At 38.1% G+C, this 17,151-nt stretch overlaps 1 protein-coding gene and 1 long non-coding RNA gene across 4 annotated transcripts; one reads left to right on the top strand and one right to left on the bottom strand.

Moving 5' to 3' along the window:
- Positions 1-1,339: 1,339 nt before the first annotated feature.
- On the bottom strand, positions 1,340-7,070 carry LOC114556989 (uncharacterized). Its single transcript, XR_003692756.1, has 3 exons — positions 6,963-7,070; positions 3,936-4,273; positions 1,340-1,791 (listed from the first exon to the last, which is right to left on the bottom strand). It is a non-coding gene; the product is annotated as an uncharacterized LOC114556989 (long non-coding RNA).
- Positions 6,145-17,149, top strand: rxrbb (retinoid x receptor, beta b). Of its 3 annotated transcripts, none has more exons than XM_028580184.1 (12): positions 6,145-6,341; positions 9,252-9,445; positions 9,748-9,901; positions 10,163-10,342; positions 10,740-10,793; positions 12,203-12,363; positions 12,552-12,681; positions 14,614-14,740; positions 14,866-14,907; positions 15,034-15,125; positions 15,234-15,339; positions 15,483-17,149. In XM_028580184.1, exons 2-12 carry the CDS (start codon positions 9,305-9,307, stop codon positions 15,628-15,630), a joined length of 1,335 nt encoding a protein of 444 aa, XP_028435985.1. In that variant the 5' UTR covers positions 6,145-6,341; positions 9,252-9,304; the 3' UTR covers positions 15,631-17,149. The 3 variants fall into 3 exon arrangements, with proteins under 3 accessions (XP_028435985.1, XP_028435987.1, XP_028435986.1); XM_028580185.1 differs by lacking the exon at positions 6,145-6,341 and adding an exon at positions 6,424-6,568; XM_028580186.1 differs by lacking the exon at positions 10,740-10,793.
- The last annotated feature ends 2 nt before the right edge of the window (positions 17,150-17,151 follow it).

Raw genomic sequence — 17,151 nt, 5'->3', positions numbered from 1 at the left:
GTGGAAGGGTCAGAGGTCAGAGCCAGCTGGACAGCACACAAGAGGAGATGAGGGTGAGAAAATGAGGTGAGGGGGTAGTCCAGAGACTGACTGACTGGACCCAATGGGACATTTACATTGAACTGGTGGGAGGCTCACTGACCAAGGCCTATTCTGAGAGAAACTAAGCTATGACACACTCATGCGTTATGGTCCGTGGTAATTGACAAGTGACAAGACCAGCTCATTGTGGATGCAAAAACAGTTATCAAAATGCAGTGGTGGATTGCAAGTTATACATATTGGTATTCAGTGGTTATATGGGGTTATTCAATTCGTATGATGCAAACACACTTGTTTACTGATGAAACTGTTATAAGTGCTGTCCTTAACACTGAATAATATTGAAAGTGTAATATTGAATAGTACTGTCACTTCTTTCCAAAAAGAGGCCTATAAGCATACTGGGATATAGATAGCTATAACTTTATTATCACAATATTATTACAATTTGTGTTCCAATAGTTTCAACTGACAATAGTTATTATAGCTTACAAATTAAGTGCAATATACAGTATAGTTCCTGTGTTGTATCATTTTTCAAACACTTTCTTCTTTTTCACCTCAAGGAACACAGACTTTAAACATGTGCCAAATGACAATTAAAGTCCATTAAAACATGTCTCTGGAGACATTAATTTCAAAAGAGGCAAGATGTGTGTACTGTGTTGTGAAAACTGAAAAGTGAAGAAATACAAATAGAAAATACAAAGGCAACACATCATGTTTCTCCAAAGATTTGCTCTATGGAACAAGTTGTCTGATAACAGTGAAAACTATTCGCAGTTGCATTTTTGTCATACAGTTTGAGATTCAATAAAAACGTATAATTTTCAGGTTCCATGGTTATAGATGCTCATGGGTGCAGACAGGTGAGCGTTTGTGATCTCTGTCTTCTATGTGGTCGAGAGTTAAGGTCAGGTCAATGAGGGCAGCAGGCAGTCTGGATCGGGGCCACACTCTGGTGGTCTAAAAAAGACAATCTTGGGGCCCAACCCAGGGGGTCAACATGCAAATAGTAACCCCTGACTGAAAGGCATAGAGCAGATCAATGTTCTCACATCACTCTTGCTGCCCATGACTATGAATGTGCACGCCTACACACCACATAAGGTTTTAGTATTTAATGAAATTCAAAATGAACAATAGAACAGGCAGCTGTAATTCAACAAAGGTAGAGGCATGATGTCATAAGTGAGCATTAAAATAAGCATGATACCTCTGTTAAAGTCCATCAAAGTCTACTAGCCTGATGTCACAATTGTGAAAAACATTTTATTTAAATAACTGCAAAAATATCATTTTGAAACAGCAAAGCATGTATAACCAGAACAATATCATGTGTCCATAACTCATTATAAAAGCTGGTCAACAACATTGTCATCTGAAGTGACACTGACACTCATCCAGTGCATGCGCAGCAGATGAAATTCAGTTTCTCTGTCTCAGGCAAGCCTACCCACTGCTGCCTCCCAGTGGCCTCAATGGCAACTGTAACACCACAGTTGTATTTCCCTTCAGATCCTTGTTTGGGGGCCCAGTTCTGGTAACAGCCAGGAGTTGACTTAGTCCAGAACCAAAAGTTAAATTTACAAGTATACCGTAGACCTAGCCAAACATGGGATGATGTGGTGTTCTTTGCCATTTCAGCCACCTTCCCTTGAATGTCTGTGGTGGTAATGTGGACAAGGTCAAAATGGTGCTCCCTGCAGTAACTCAAAGCTTCAATCCATGTCTTATTTTTCAGGTTTCCTTTAGGGAAAACAACAGAGAGAAAAACAGAAATATAATACTTAATTTATTATGTATGCAAAATGAACACAAAGGCACATGCTAATTTGAAACGCAAACAGTTTTCAGTAGGCTTTAGAGTTTGTAGAGTGTGTAGTGGTCTGGGCTGAAGTCCCCATCAGTGTTGTTAATGTAGAGACACCGTCTGTAGTTACTTGTGCAGTAGTTGTGGGAGGTTGCAGTGTTGCTGTCACAGTTGCAGTATTTGCATTGTTGAGCTCAGTGCTTGGCGTACTTGACACAAGATCTGTGGTATTTGGTGTTGTCAGTGCATTGACAGCTCGTGCTTCTTCTGTGGTAACATTAGTGTGCGATTAATTAGTAGCCATGTTACTATCATAGACAGTATATAATGGACCAATAGACCCCATTGCTCTGGACGGAGCCCAGTGAAGGCTATTAGAAGCACTTTTCCGGTGATGGCCAGCTTTACTGCGCAGCCTCCAACTGAGAGAATGTGACGTGAGCAACGTGTCTGAAAGTTGTAAGTCTTCTGGTAGCTGTGCCAAGAGAAATCTCAATCATTCCCAATCTTACAGATACGGAGACTGTAGGTGTATGTAAGGAGATAACATGGGCACAGGCTAATTATTGATCACTAACATGCTAGTTAACATTAGTAATTAAACCTAAACAGCTAATGTAAGTCGAAACTGCCTGCGAGCTTCTCCTGTACTATACGGTAATTCCTCTTCTATGCGACAGTAAGTCACTTGGTAATGACACAATCGTTAGCCTATTTTTACAAAAACGTCTGCTACGGAGCCATAACGTGAGGTACAAGGTATTGAAGCCTTTTATACATTGTTGTGTTTCTTTGGAACTAAACAACGGACAAATAGAGTCTTTAAACGCTTCAGATGTAAAGTTATTCGCAGCCAAGTGACGTAAAAAAAAAATGGCGGTCAGCGGAATGCTAACAGGAGGTGATGGCCAGTTAGCAACAAAATGGCGCCATGATGGCTCGAGTTCTGAAGCGAAGCTTACCCCCTTGGTTACTATACGTTGTTACTATAACCTCTTGAGATAAAGAGGTTGGAAGAGTTGTCAGATTTGCTGGCAGTTGATCTGTTGTACTTGTTTCATTGGTGGTTGATTTCCTTGCTGAAGAAGTAATTAATGAATAGAAACAAATTATAGATTTAGCTCTGTTGTGTTTTGTGTAAGGTTACACAACATAATACAATTTAACATAAAAATCCCTTTGCTGATAGAGAAAGCATGTAATACAACAACTTACCCCCACGGCAAACAAAACTGAGCTGGTCGATGCATTTCCGGTCATTCCACTGCCCTCGATCTATGAATATAGCAGCAGCACAATCCTGACCTACAAGGTAGTTTGGCTGACTGGGTTTCCAGTAATGGAATGATGAATTGCTTCCATCAGACCACTTCCAGGGATCTTTGAACAGGCCAATCCACACATTTTATGACACAGATGGTGCCGCGGATGGTCGTTGTTTTGTAGGCCCAAAACCTCACGCCACAAGAACAGTTTTTTCCCATCCGCAACTAGCCTTATCAAGGCCCGGAACCCACCCTGACACTCTCCATACCCCACCTCTGGCTCTACATGCCACTGTACTTACTCTGCTGTACTGCTCTTTCTAGTTTTATTTCTAATATATACTGTACATATGTATATATGTATATATGTATATATATATATATATATATATATATATATATATATATATATATATATATATATATATATATTTATACTTATATTGTTTATATTCTTATACTTGATTTTCTTAACCTTCTTATATTTAGAGAATGTCTGACATGCACCTACAACACCAAAACAAATTCCTTGTATGTGTAAAAAACGTACTTGGCAATAAAGCTTTTTCTGATTCTGATTCTGATTATGAACTTCCTCATTCTCTGCTGCTGAGTGTATGCTAATGAGATCAGAAGACAAGTCCTTGCAGTGATTCTGAGCATCTCTCCATGATTTAGTATCAGCAACAAAAATAAAAGGACCGGTATCACTGTTGCCTGCAAGTCCAAAGGTTTGACATTTTAAATGTAAAGAACATAGGGATGTCCTGCATTTCAACATGTGTGCTATCTGAGGTAACTGCCTTTTCACTTACCATGACAAACACAACTTCTCTTAGTTCCATAGTCACTTTCAATCCACTTGCTGTGTTGATCCATTGCTGCATATACATCTTTATTCTTTACTGGTGAAAATCCAGTATTTAATCAGGCCAGGACCAATGCCACATCCACTCATCTCCAGCCTCCAGACCTATCCAGGCTCTGGGAATGGTACTTGGAACTAAAGTTATCAAATTATCCATATCTGTGGAGCTGTGAACTGTAGCTAAATCAGTGTAGATCTCTCTGCAATAGGTCTTTGCTTCTGTGTAGGTCTTAGCGAGAGTAATAAGGTGAACAGCTGAAGATCCCAGTGCAAAGCAGCATCATTCTGTGGAAAAGAAAAACAGAAGCAGTTAGCATGTTACTGCAGTTTGAATAGCAAGAATAATAACAAAACATTATAATTGATATAATTATTACATTTTGCATTACATGTATACAACATAAGGAAAACAATCATGTAAGGTCCAAACCTGATATAAAAAGCAGATACAAAGTTTGAGTCCCTTTCATCACGATCAATCTGTTTTCAGTCATGATCTTGGCAAACAGCAAAACAAAGTGTTTATAAGTTAAATTAATATGCTGTTATGACCTGTTGCTGTCTTAAATAAGTTGCTATAAGCTGTGAGCAGCAGTGTTAGTAGTAACAATGCCACATGGCTTGTTCGAGACACCACTTCAGGTACGACAGACAAAGCAGTTTTTCAAGATTCTTTTTTGCTTTTGCACACTGTACAGCACATGGTTCCCTGGTTTGTTGAGAAATGATATGAAAACAGTTACATTCAATACAGTGATCAACAGTGGACAACTTTGTGATTGCTGACATATGATCTATTATTTTGTCATTATTTGGCCACGGGTTGCGTCAAAATTTACATTAAACGGGATTAAAATCAGGTTGGGTTATATAAAAATCCTCCCACCTCCCCAAGATAAATATATTCCTGTTCAAATTGGGCTTTTGACATCTTGTCCTTGACGTGGTTTGTCAAGAATGAAGGGTTAGGGTTTTGTTGTTGTGCAAACTGTGAAAACTGTAAACCACTTTCCCATGTCTTCCTTCCCCTGTCCTATATGAAAGCCATATGCTGACCAGAGTTTAGGGTACATTTAACACATATTTTATGTTGGTGGAGAGCATTAACAATTAAAAATAATACAGTTGGTGGTTCAAGTGTCCATAATCACTACACTTAGAACCCCACCCACAATGTATGTCCATAGCAAAAGGGGCAACTATTAAATTATAAAACAATGATCATTCAAATATTAAATTAATCCACTTAAGTATCGAAGAAAAAAAAAAAAAACTCAATCTGAAAAGATTGATTTTACTGTTCTGTGATATTGGGGTCTGTTGGATCCAGTTTACTGGGAAAATGGCGGCATCTAACTTAGGGCCGACCTAGTTTTTTCTTAGAAACTGGTTGGTGACAAATTAATATTTTAAACTAACCATGTGAAAAAAAAGTACTGCTTAATAGAAATTACATGTCTCTTCTCTACCCAATGGTTAAAAAAGTGCTGCAACTAATTAACAACTCTGTTACAAAAGTACATCTCATTCTTCACCCCAAGAACAAAAGATTACAAAAACAGAACACTGTGTTAAATATTTTAGATGGTGAAAAATGTTACAGTACAACATAACTGGAGCATGAAAACGTTGTGCAATACTGTATATTTCCCTCCTGTCAAAGGCACAAAAAAAGCATTCCAGCACTTCTTACATTAGTAGGTGTGGCTGTCCAAGAGCGTTGCGTTGTGCCCTAATTAGGCTACCAAAAAACACAGTTTGAATGTACTGCAATTTACCATCTCATACTTTAATGTTAGTTTATCAATACCTCATCATCATAACTAAAATTACATTTATTTTCTTCCATTTGTCCAGATAAGAATCTGTGTCAGAGTATGCAAATGTGTCATTTTCCATTACTTCATCCTGAATGTGTCATTGATATAACCTATTATGACAATATTTGAAGGTGTGTGTATAAGACTTTTTTTTTGGAAGGGAACAATTAAGAACAATATGGGAAAACAAATACCGAACAGTAAATATCATTTTTCATAATATTCATGTAAATGTTCAAATCTTGCGCAAATTTATGAAACGCCCAGTTAAAATGAACCAAAATCAGTCTGATTAAATAAAATAGCAAGCTAAATATACTGCAGCAGTGTCATATGACAGAACTGTTATGGGTGGTCCCACGAGACATTTTGACTCCAGGGATACTGGCTGGCTCACCGAGCCACCATGGCCTGTAAACAACAGCGTCAAGTTGAAGTAAACTGGATGTGAGTGTCGGCCTATTGTCTGGCGCTGGTCCCATTAAAACAAGTACACTGAATAGGTTTTCAACAATGCGTCGAAGGTGTGTCTGGTAAGTAAATTCCATCCTTCAAGCGACCATGAACTGTTTTGTCATCAACTGCTTCAGACCATCACCCTGAACCGTGCGCTAAGCTAATGTTAGCTATATTAGCCGTAGTTGCAGCTAACAAGCTTATATTGACCAGCTAGAATATATTGCGTTGTTTGTAAAGATGTATTGAAGTGGTTCGAAGACCGTCGAGTTATCAAGCTCCACATTTCGTGATGATTAACGGGGTATGTTTATATCGTAGTTTTATGAAACGTTACAGGATGCAAATCAGCCAGACGTAGCTAGCTGCAACCAAAGCTAATATTAGCTGTCGCCTGGGTTTATGGGTTTGCAGCTAGCTGTAAACGTAGGGCATTGTTTATGTGTTACGGTCAGTAACGTTACTTACTTAACGTTAGCTATATATATTCATGAAAATACTCATGGGCAGTGGCACTTCTGTTTACGGTAGCAGTTTCAAATTGACTTAATGTTCTCCATGCTGTAATGTTACTGCGTACGTTATCGTTAGCAACATTTAGCTAACGTTATTGCAATGCCAGCTAACGTTAACAGACACTGTGTGACCAAACGTTGATGTTTTTATGGTTTCTTCAGTTTGAACAAAAATTCTCTTACCTAAACACAAACGTTGCTAAATCTCGATGGGTGTTTTCCTTAAATGTGAACAATTGAAATAATGTAAAACAATTTCGATTTTGGTAGTAAGTTGAAAGCGTGTCACTAAAAAACGGCACTTTAAAATGTAACAATCGTTCTTTTTTTATTGGTGCCTTTTGTGTTCAGTGCAATAAAATAATGTTACAAATAATTTCCTTTGTTTTTTTTCCAACTCAAGAAGCTAATTTGTATTTTAGCAGTATACTAAACGCATCAGGAAGTAATGTTTCTTTATTGCAAGTAATAACAATGTAATCGCATTGTCATATTTCCTTTATATCATGCAGCCCCATGTGGTTCCAATTATATTCTAACACCACATCACTTCTTTTGTGTGGCAATTCATTTGCCAGGTTTATTTGAAGGGTTTAGTTTGGTAGGTTGACTAACATAGGGCAACGACTTATGATTATTTTTGGTCTATTTAATGTCAGAAAACCATGGAAAATTCCATCACAGTTTCCTAAAGTCCAAGATGTCTTGAAATGTCTTATTTTGTCTGACCAACAGTCCAAAACCCAAATTACATTTTAATTCTATAAAACAGAGAAAAGTAGCAAATCCTCTGAGCCGGAGACTGACAATGATGCTTTGCTTGAAATTAATTATTTTAAAGGAATAATAGACTATCACATTTTTTATTTTATTCTGCCAGGGAGTCCTGGGGCCTGTTTCAGGAAGGAGGTTCAACAAACTCTGAATCTAACTCTGATGTCGGAGTTGATTTACCCTGAGATGGGAAACTCTTGAGTTTTCGGTTTCAGAACAGCTGATTTGAGTTGGTTCAATCAACTCAGAATAGGTTCACGCGTGTGCACCACCACAATAAAAAGGCAGCATGAATAGAGCCATGATACTACGATTTACCATGGTAACAACCACAAACAAACGGGTTGGCGGAAATACTCATGCGCACGTACAGCAAGTTTGAACATACTGTATATTTTGTTAAAAAAGCAATGGCTGCTGCAAAAGAGCAAAATTTGCGTGGGATAAAATTGCTGCTAGAGTAAATGCGTATATTCCAATATAGTGTATATCATATATAATCACAAGTATAGTCTAATATTACTGGTGAAATGGTATTGAACCTATAATCTATTTAATTTAGGTGCAATCCTGCGGGCGAAAAAGTACTAGGCCTACTAATCCCATTCTGAGGCTGCAGCACCATCAACAGAATTATAATTCATAATCTTTTATTTCAATCATCAATCATTCACCTGCAATACTGTGGAACTCATTTTTAATGTCTCTTACTGGTTTGTGTCCAGAGAACACTACAGAAATGTTTAAAAAACGTTTCCGAGCGAGTCACACTCTTCTGACAGTGCTTTGCTATACAGTGGCTTCACTAATATGCTCCACATCACCAGTGTTGTAAAGAAAACTGCCGTTTGCAAAATAAAATGTAATGTGACACAAATAATCTTCTGGGATGTAAGAGCATGTCCACGATGGGTGATGTTAGTGATATGAGGATGGATAAGGTTATGTGGGCTACATATCTGATAGACTGGGAAGAAAAACAATACCGCTCAAATAGGAAGTTACCTGGAAATTAAAATGCGTCAGGGCCTCAATATCATCTCCCGATGTATGTTTAACACCCTGTGAAGTAATACAGCTTCTTCATCAACAGGATCGTTGACAAAAGGAAATGCCATGTTTTGAGAAAAAAAACTTTTATAGTCTGCCTAACATGGTTAATAAACCAACCCTGTTTTTTTTTTTTTATTCATGCCGATTTAAAAAAACAAATGTGCCTGATACAGACTGAATGAATGAGGAAATCAGAGAGCGCTGTGTCAGAGGGAGGAGACTGAGAGAAACTCAAGGTTTATTGAAGAAAACCTGCTCCCGACCAGGTTAGATTCACAGGCTCAGTTACCATAGTAACTGACTGAGGTTAAGTTACCTCTCTTTCTGAAACATTACATTACATGTCATTTAGCTGACTCTTTTATCCAAAGCGACTTACAATTGCTACATATGTCAGAGGTCGCATGCCTTTGGAGCAACTAGGGGTTAAGTGTCTTGCTCAGGGAAACGTTGGTTGATGTATCGCAGTGGAAATCGAACCCAGGTCTCAGGGACAGAAAACAATACAAAATAATTGAAATTGGCAATTAGAATTCTGTTGATTGACTTAATCTTAGCTCTACTTCCAATTACAAGTCACAGTAAAGACATATTTGTTTCAAGTTCAATCAAAAAACTCATAATATCCTTTTGTGTCACCCTCAGATTGATATCCTTCAGACGGGACCACCTCCTCTCCACTGGATAGCTTACTAGCCATGTCCTCACAGCAGCCCAACAGTTCAGCATCCAACAGCCCCACCAGCATATTGGGTTCTCCTTTCTCAGTTATCAGTCCCTCACTTAACTCTCCAGTGGTCTCACCCTCTCTGGGATTTGGACCCATCAGCAACAGTCAGGTAACTGGCAGCCATTAGTCTGTGAATTTATGTTATTGTACACTTCATTTTTGTATTTAAGAGATTAATCTGCTTTAGTTGTAGGGTACCAGTGTTTGTCTACATGGGCACAGGCTGCATATATTAGTATTGGGTAAACTGCAATGCATTTCTTTTTTATAATATGTAGGCCTACAGTGCAATGAAAAGAAGAGGAAACCAATATGGATAATGCAATAAAGCATGTAAAATGATGTACAATTAACCAAAGACAATACAGTGTTTTAATTATTATTATTATTTTGGTTGCTTTGTGTATCCAGATCTCTTCTTCAGCACCTATATCAGGGATGCACTCAATCAGCAGCTCAGAAGATATCAAGCCTCCGTTTGGCCTGAGGCCCATGCCAGCTCACAGCCCTGGAATAATGTTGTCTCAGAAACGCATGTGTGTCATCTGTGGAGACCGCTCTTCTGGTGAGTTAGTGCGCTAAGAGCAGGATTAGCAGAAGTGAGGCATCAGCTTTAGACTGTTCTATTTAATTTTAGTATGGATAATCCCCTGCTGTCAAATGTTTTTGCTTGTGTTTTCTCAACATTTGAACAAAATGGATCTCAGTCACTGTTGCTAATAGAAATAGGCTACAAAATCTGTGTCAGACTGTCACCCTCACTTTGGTGTTTTGTTGGATTTCCCCATCATCCTCTAACTTTTTTTTTTATTTGTGTAATTTACAGGCAAGCACTATGGAGTGTACAGCTGTGAGGGTTGCAAAGGTTTCTTCAAAAGAACTGTGCGCAAAGACCTTAGCTATACCTGCAGGGATAACAAAGAGTGCCTGGTCGACAAACGCCAGCGCAATCGCTGCCAGTACTGCCGCTACCAGAAGTGCCTGGCCATGGGCATGAAGAGGGAAGGTATGCAAGGAACAGGGTCTAATTAGAGGTTTAAGTTCATTTTGAGAGCCTGTTTGGCTATTGAAGGTTTAGAATCACGTTTTGTTGCGAGCTGTCTTCCATGCAACTTGGAGTTTTCTGCAACATAGTTAAATATAATTTTTTAGAATGATTTAAATATTGGCAGTCATTACATTTCGTAGAATAACCAATTATGCTAAAGGAAGCCCAATTAAATTGATTAAGTACTATTGGATTAGTGCTATTTCCGTCGTAGGTGAGGGTGGATGCTAGATTAGATAGATTAGATAAGATAAAGGGTAGAGACGAGTGTATTGGGGCTGGTTTATATAACTAACCCCTCTCCATCTCTTCTCTTCATTTTCTCCTATTCTACCCTTTCTCCATCTTTCAATAGTGATCAAACATGTAAAGTGGATAAAAGAAGATGGAAAAGATGAGGGATGGATGAGTATGACATTGAAATTTTAAAGATACTGTATTTTTATGTTACTTAGAGAATTAGCCTGTTGTGTTAGACATGCAAAATTGTTGACTGGTGGATCAATGTGTGAAAACATACCCAGAAATGATGGAGAGCGAGGATCGCTGTCGTATAGTGCCTTGTGATGATACACTGCTTTGTAAAATAAGCAGTCAGACAGGTGTAGTTATTTGATGAATTTGTGTAACTGTCTTTAAAGTCTGAATGGATTGGTGTTAAAGCAGCAAAATATATAATGAATCATTCTAGTTAAGGCCTTCATAGGCCACATTTTTCAGTTTTAAGTATCTTAAATGCGTACAGTATACGATAACATATATTATGAGAGGTGTTGCCTCTTTACTAAGTCTGTGCAGCTCAAATTTTGGCTCCAGTTTTAAACACATAGTCTATGCGCTCTGCTTTGCCAGTTTAATCACCACGTCAGTTTGTTTTGGCTGTACTTTTGTCAGTGTCTGATCTGCCAGTGCGATGGGTAGGTTATATGTTACAGTGTCAGTATTTTCAAAGAGATACTGACAGTTCTGTTGTTTTTTTTCCTCCCAATTTGATTGAGGGAAGTCAGAATATTTTGGATCGGACAACAGCTTCTGTTCTTTCACATCATTGAGATCAGTCTCCTTTTGGGTTGCTGTAGAAAACATACAGTTGACTGCCATTGAGTTTTAACAAACTTCACATGCTAATCTTTGTTATCCTAGTGCTTCGTGCTGTTAGTACAGTGCCACTCTGGAGTAATGCTGCCTTTTCAGTTGGGGTGGGAAAAACAATAGATTTTTAGATGCATTGTGATTTTGTCTTTAACTATTTAATATTCAACTGTAAGACACTAGGCTAATGCATGTTAGCTAACTGGAAGGCATGTTAATAACAATCTCATGCATGTAATTTCAAACTGCCAGTAACTATACCTTTGTTTATAATGGAAGTTAATTCATCTGACTTTTGTCATGATGGATATTAAATATGCTATTGTGAATCTACTATACAGTAGAAAACCTATGTTCAAAATATACATTGAGAAATGTTTCATAATCAGTTCTTAACTCCCTGAATCAAAATCAAATCTAGAAGAATGTGCTGTAGAAATTGCCAGCCCAACACTTGAGTTATAATTGACAGTAATCCACTGAATGCAACGCTTTTGAAATTGACTTTTGCTGTCATGATTACATTTTGGTCAAGACAGTTTAGAATTTGAACAAGACTTTCTCAATGCAGCAAAAACCATGCAAAGACACAGAGCACTTTGCATAATATCACTCTTTAACCCATACATTCCATTAGTTTACAGTTTTCATTCTTCAGTATTTACCATCATCTCATTCCTTTTCTCCCCCCCCCACCACTGTTTCCTTATGTTTTGTCTGACCCAGCGGTCCAGGAGGAGCGCCAGAGGAACAGAGAGCGTGAAGGAGAGCTTGAGTTCAGTGTCGGCGTGAATGAGGAGATGCCTGTGGAGAAGATTTTAGAGGCAGAGACGGCTGTGGAGCAAAAGACTGAACTTCACTCTGATGGCGGTTCTGCAGGCAACTCTGTGAGTGGTTACAACATTGCAATCAATAGATTTATATAAGTCACTTTTTTCAGTCACCTGCATGATGGGTTTGGTTTTTAGAATAACCTAATTAAAAGCATGCTCTTAAGTACAGACTTACTGTAATTGCTGGAAGTATTTGGTTTGGATGTACAACTAAGAAAATGTGATCTGTTGTTTGGTTTCAGCCCCATGATGCGGTTACCAACATCTGTCAGACTGCAGACAAACAGCTGTTTGCCTTGGTGGAGTGGGCAAAGAGAATCCCTCACTTCTCTGAACTGCCCCTCGATGACCAGGTCATCCTCCTGCGTGCAGGTACGATAGAGCAGCCATGAATGATCCGTATGGAACTGCACCTTCAAAATCAACACATAGAACACAGAGACCAGATCCACATCATGTCTTTGCAAGTTTATCAGAGGCGGATTATGAACGTTGCAGTATTACAAAATACAGTACAATACAAAGAGTAGCAAGGCCAAGGATACTTGATCAAATAATCTGTTTTTATTTTTCTAGTGTGGGTTAGCCTTATACAACTACACTGCTATCTAAGATAGTGTTGTGTGAACTGCTAACTACATTTTATTTGCACATTTGAATAAATAAACTAAAAACAAAATGTTAAAAGTAGGGTTGGGTATTGTTTGGATTTTTTCCAATACCGGTGCTAACGCGATACTTTTTTAAAACGGTGCCTACACGTGCCTAGGGCTGGGTATCGTTCAGAATCTTTCGATCCCGTGCCAATTTCGATACCTCAGTTTCGACCTGAGGTTCTGATTCCTAACGATACGTTTTTCGATACCATATGTTTTAAAATCCATTTCAACATCAACGAAAATACATTAAACACAAAGCTTTTATTTTCCAACTTAATTGTTAATCAAAACAGTTATCAAAATTAGTTTTAAAAAATTGTAACCACACTTGAAACCAACGGTGACTCTCTGTGACTTCAACAAAACTGCAGACAGTTTACTCTGTCCGCACCTCTCTGTGTGCGTGTGTGTCGGTCGGAGCTCCGCTCTGTGTAATATGCAGAGAGGACAGATAAGCTTGCGTTTACGCGCTCACACGCTTTTGGAACCGAAATTTGGCACCGAAAGATAAAGAATTTTCCGATACCATAAAAGTATCGACGTTTGGTACCCAGCCCTACACGTGCCTGAACCGATACTTTTTAAGAAAGTAAAAAAAAAAAAAAAAAGGGTACTAAACAACACTACAACAACGACATTAAAGAACGGCTTGTTTATTGCTAAGGCCATATGGTCAAAATTAAATGATTTAATAATAATGTAATAACAATAACTTATTTCACTAGTAAATTGCTGTTGAACGACAAAAACAACCACCAGATGGGAAAATTGTATGTTACAATAACTTTGAATGCACCAGTTTCAGTGAACACAGTGTTGTTTTTCCGTCAACGGCAGCTGCAGACTGTTACATCCCTCTACAGGGAAATCCAGTCATACTTTACACTGTTGAGCGTTAGCTGTCAGCATTTTAACCATTGTGTTTAATCCAGCTACTACTCGTTAAGGCACCGGTGCCATATTACCACCGGGTTTGGCACCCGATCCTAGTTAAAAGTAAGAACACAAGGAAATATTTAAATCCGAGTTGAAGCCTGGAGGTTAACCTTTTGCTGCCCTTAACATCAAATCTAGGATGAAAGTAACTACAAAGGAACTTGATTAATATCTCTGAAAACTCCAAATTATGGTAATATTGTTGATAGCCTGAATGTTGCTATTTGTGCATGCATAGAGGAAATAAAAGAATCGGTATTGTTAATTAATGCACAACAAAATATATTTGAGGATTGCAACAGATATTCTTTGACATAAGTTTTTTTTTTTTGTCCAGTAGTATTTTTTTAGTTATGCAGCTGTAATGGAGGGATATAGAAAAGTGTGGGCTTAGGTACTGTTATGTGTTCGATGATGTCCCTAAAAGGTTTTACTGGTAATAACTTGAGTTTGTGTAAGTGTGTTGCACTGGTACACTGGATCAGGACCAGGTGGAAGTGAATCTCAAAGGGATCTGGTAGCTGTCAAACGTTGTGCAACAGTGGAAATGCATCCTGATGTGTCAGGAGCAAAGTAGTGATGGTGTACACAGTCGCACTGAAATGAAAACAGTTTTTTTCTTTTTATAGTACTTGTTTCAACCTTAACGAGCAATGACGTGTTTGTCATTGCTCGTTACTTACTAGTTTTATTGCATTTCATTTGTCAGGCTGGAATGAGCTCCTCATTGCTTCGTTCTCCCATCGCTCCATTGGTTTGAAGGATGGAGTTCTCCTGGCCTCTGAGCTGCAGCGCGACAATGCACACAGCGCAGGAGTTGGAGCCATTTTTGACAGGTGCTCCTATGGAGACAAAAAACTGCCAGCATACTCAATGATAAATTGCAACTAATTGTAATGCATTTGTCTAATGTTGCACATATGTGTAGTGTCTGTATAATAACTGGTTTAATTTAACACAGGGAGAGTGTGCAGAGTGCAGAGGTCGGTGCCATATTTGACAGGTAATTTTACACTTTTGTAATGTGTATTGGAGTCAATACAATTAGTTTATTTTTCTCATTATGCTTGTTGTATTTTACACTCTGAAACATTTTCCAAAATTCTTTGCAAAATGTGTCATTATTTAGGGTCCTTACAGAGCTCGTCAATAAAATGAGAGATATGCAAATGGACAAAGCAGAGCTGGGCTGCCTCCGAGCCATCGTCCTCTTCAACCCAGGTGCCTGCGCAGTGCTGATATCTAAATTATAAGATTAACGTTTTACAAAATGGGATATATCATTAAATGTCCTGCACCTGATCAAAATATTTCTTTATTTTATTGCAGATGCTAAAGGGCTTTCCAACACCGGTGAGGTGGAGCTCCTTAGAGAAAAGGTCTATGCATCATTGGAAGCGTACTGCAAACAGAAATACCCAGAGCAGCAGGGAAGGTAAATGTCCTCAGCAATCACAAGCTTGACATACTCTTTGTTTTTCACTCTACTGCTTTTATTTTACATTGTAAAATAGTTAAAAATCATTGGTGCAACCTTTATTGTGTCAAGCTAAACGATGTCGACTTTGCTCCATGCAGGTTTGCTAAGCTCCTTCTTCGACTGCCAGCGCTGCGATCTATTGGCTTGAAGTGCTTGGAGCATCTCTTCTTCTTCAAGCTTATCGGTGACACACCTATTGACACTTTCCTCATGGAAATGCTTGAAGCTCCCCATCAGTTGTCTTAGATAGGAAACGCGTACTGTGGTTAGGTTTAGATAGCTGAAGTCTGGGAAGCTGGAGTGGGACTGGAGTGGCACTTTAAGTTCTTTGAAGATTTGTCAATTTGTCTCACTGCTGTCTGGGTTACACTATTTTAGTGCAACACAGATTTGCTCTTTAGACCAAACCCAAGGCTTGGCATGATCTACAAGCTGGTGCTATATGTTGAAATAACTTCATGAGTAACTAAGTATTTTTAAAAATGTAAACATTTACATATTTCCCTCACAGGAACTATAATTTGGGTATACATTTTTATATAAGCTTTTTAGACATCTTAAACATCAAGCTTCAGTTGTTTCTTCAACTGAACTGATCCCCAAAACCTATTTTTTAAAAGGAAGGCAACCTGAATCATGTGTATGCATTAAGGACGTAGTCTTCTTTTTATAATTTGTAATTCAAGCCAGCTCTAAAAGAATATAGTTGTCACCGGGAACTGTGTCCAACAACAGCTCGGAGTTTACTTGTATCCATGGCAGGAGATTAATTTCTAACAGTGACCCTGCGATAGAAGACAAGTCAGCTGTTGAAAACTGTCAGGTCGGACTTGTCTGTGTTAATTGAGGATCAGCTTTATGTGTCTGGTAATACACAATTAGTGTTGTTTACTTCTTTGCCATTTTATAAATCTAATCACTTTGTGGTTAACGATTAAACTGCACTGCACACTTGCTATGTACTATTTCTAAAACACTTTTAATAAACACCTGACCTTTAATAGTCAGGTGTTTTGTCTTTTGGTGCTATTTCAGTAATAATTTGACATTATTGGTGCAGATGCACACCAAACCACAAACCTAAGAAAAATATGTAGAACTGAAAATCCCTTTTGTTAATTTTTGTTAAAAAAAATGTAGCAATATAAAATGTAAACAGCGTAAGAGCTTTCTGCCTGTCAGTCATTCAGGGGTTTTACAAAGTAAATCATGTCTGGTGGAAAGGGAATACTCCATTTTGTAATTTATCTATTCAATTGAAAGGTACTGTGCAAAAGTAATTGTTCAGGGAAAATGTATATTGATAAATTTGAATTATGATCAGGATATACAAATTATATAATTCTTAATATGTGCCCTTGTTTTTAGTTTTCAGCTAGTATAAAGCAGAACATGTCTTGGGTTGCACTGGATTTGCTGGGACTGTTTCAGCTGATTTTTATTTTGTTTGTGCTTTTTTCTTTTTTTTTTTTGATGCTCAATTGTTCTTTTCCAAACTTTTCCCCCCTTTTTGTAGGTATCTGTCTTGTTCATTGTTATGTCTCTGCAACATATTAAAAAGCAAACCATAATCACATTTAGATCCATAACACCTGTGGACGTATAGGAATTTTAAACAAGACCAAATGGGGTCTGTGTGATGGCCATGTGTTAACCCCAGATGAGCTGTATTGGTGAGCTTGTCATCGACCTCTATATGCTCTTGAACATAAAGTGACTTGAAGCATGGGTTGTGTGGACTGAAAATAAAGAGGCTTAAGTTTTCTT

This window comes from Perca flavescens, chromosome 6 (assembly GCF_004354835.1).
Source record: "Perca flavescens isolate YP-PL-M2 chromosome 6, PFLA_1.0, whole genome shotgun sequence".
NCBI classification, from domain to species: Eukaryota; Metazoa; Chordata; class Actinopteri; order Perciformes; family Percidae; genus Perca; species Perca flavescens.
The sequence above is the reverse complement of the archived record's forward strand: the minus strand, read 5'-3'. Positions and strand labels throughout refer to the sequence as shown.

Excerpts from the sequence above, each read along its gene's own strand:
- rxrbb (XM_028580184.1), top strand. The coding sequence starts at position 9,305 with ATGTCCTCACAGCAGCCCAACAGTTCAGCATCCAACAGCCCCACCAGC. Across the intron at positions 12,364-12,551 it reads GCGGTTCTGCAGGCAACTCT|CCCCATGATGCGGTTACCAA; the intron begins GTGAGTGGTTAC and ends GTTTGGTTTCAG. Across the intron at positions 14,908-15,033 it reads GTCGGTGCCATATTTGACAG|GGTCCTTACAGAGCTCGTCA; the intron begins GTAATTTTACAC and ends GTCATTATTTAG.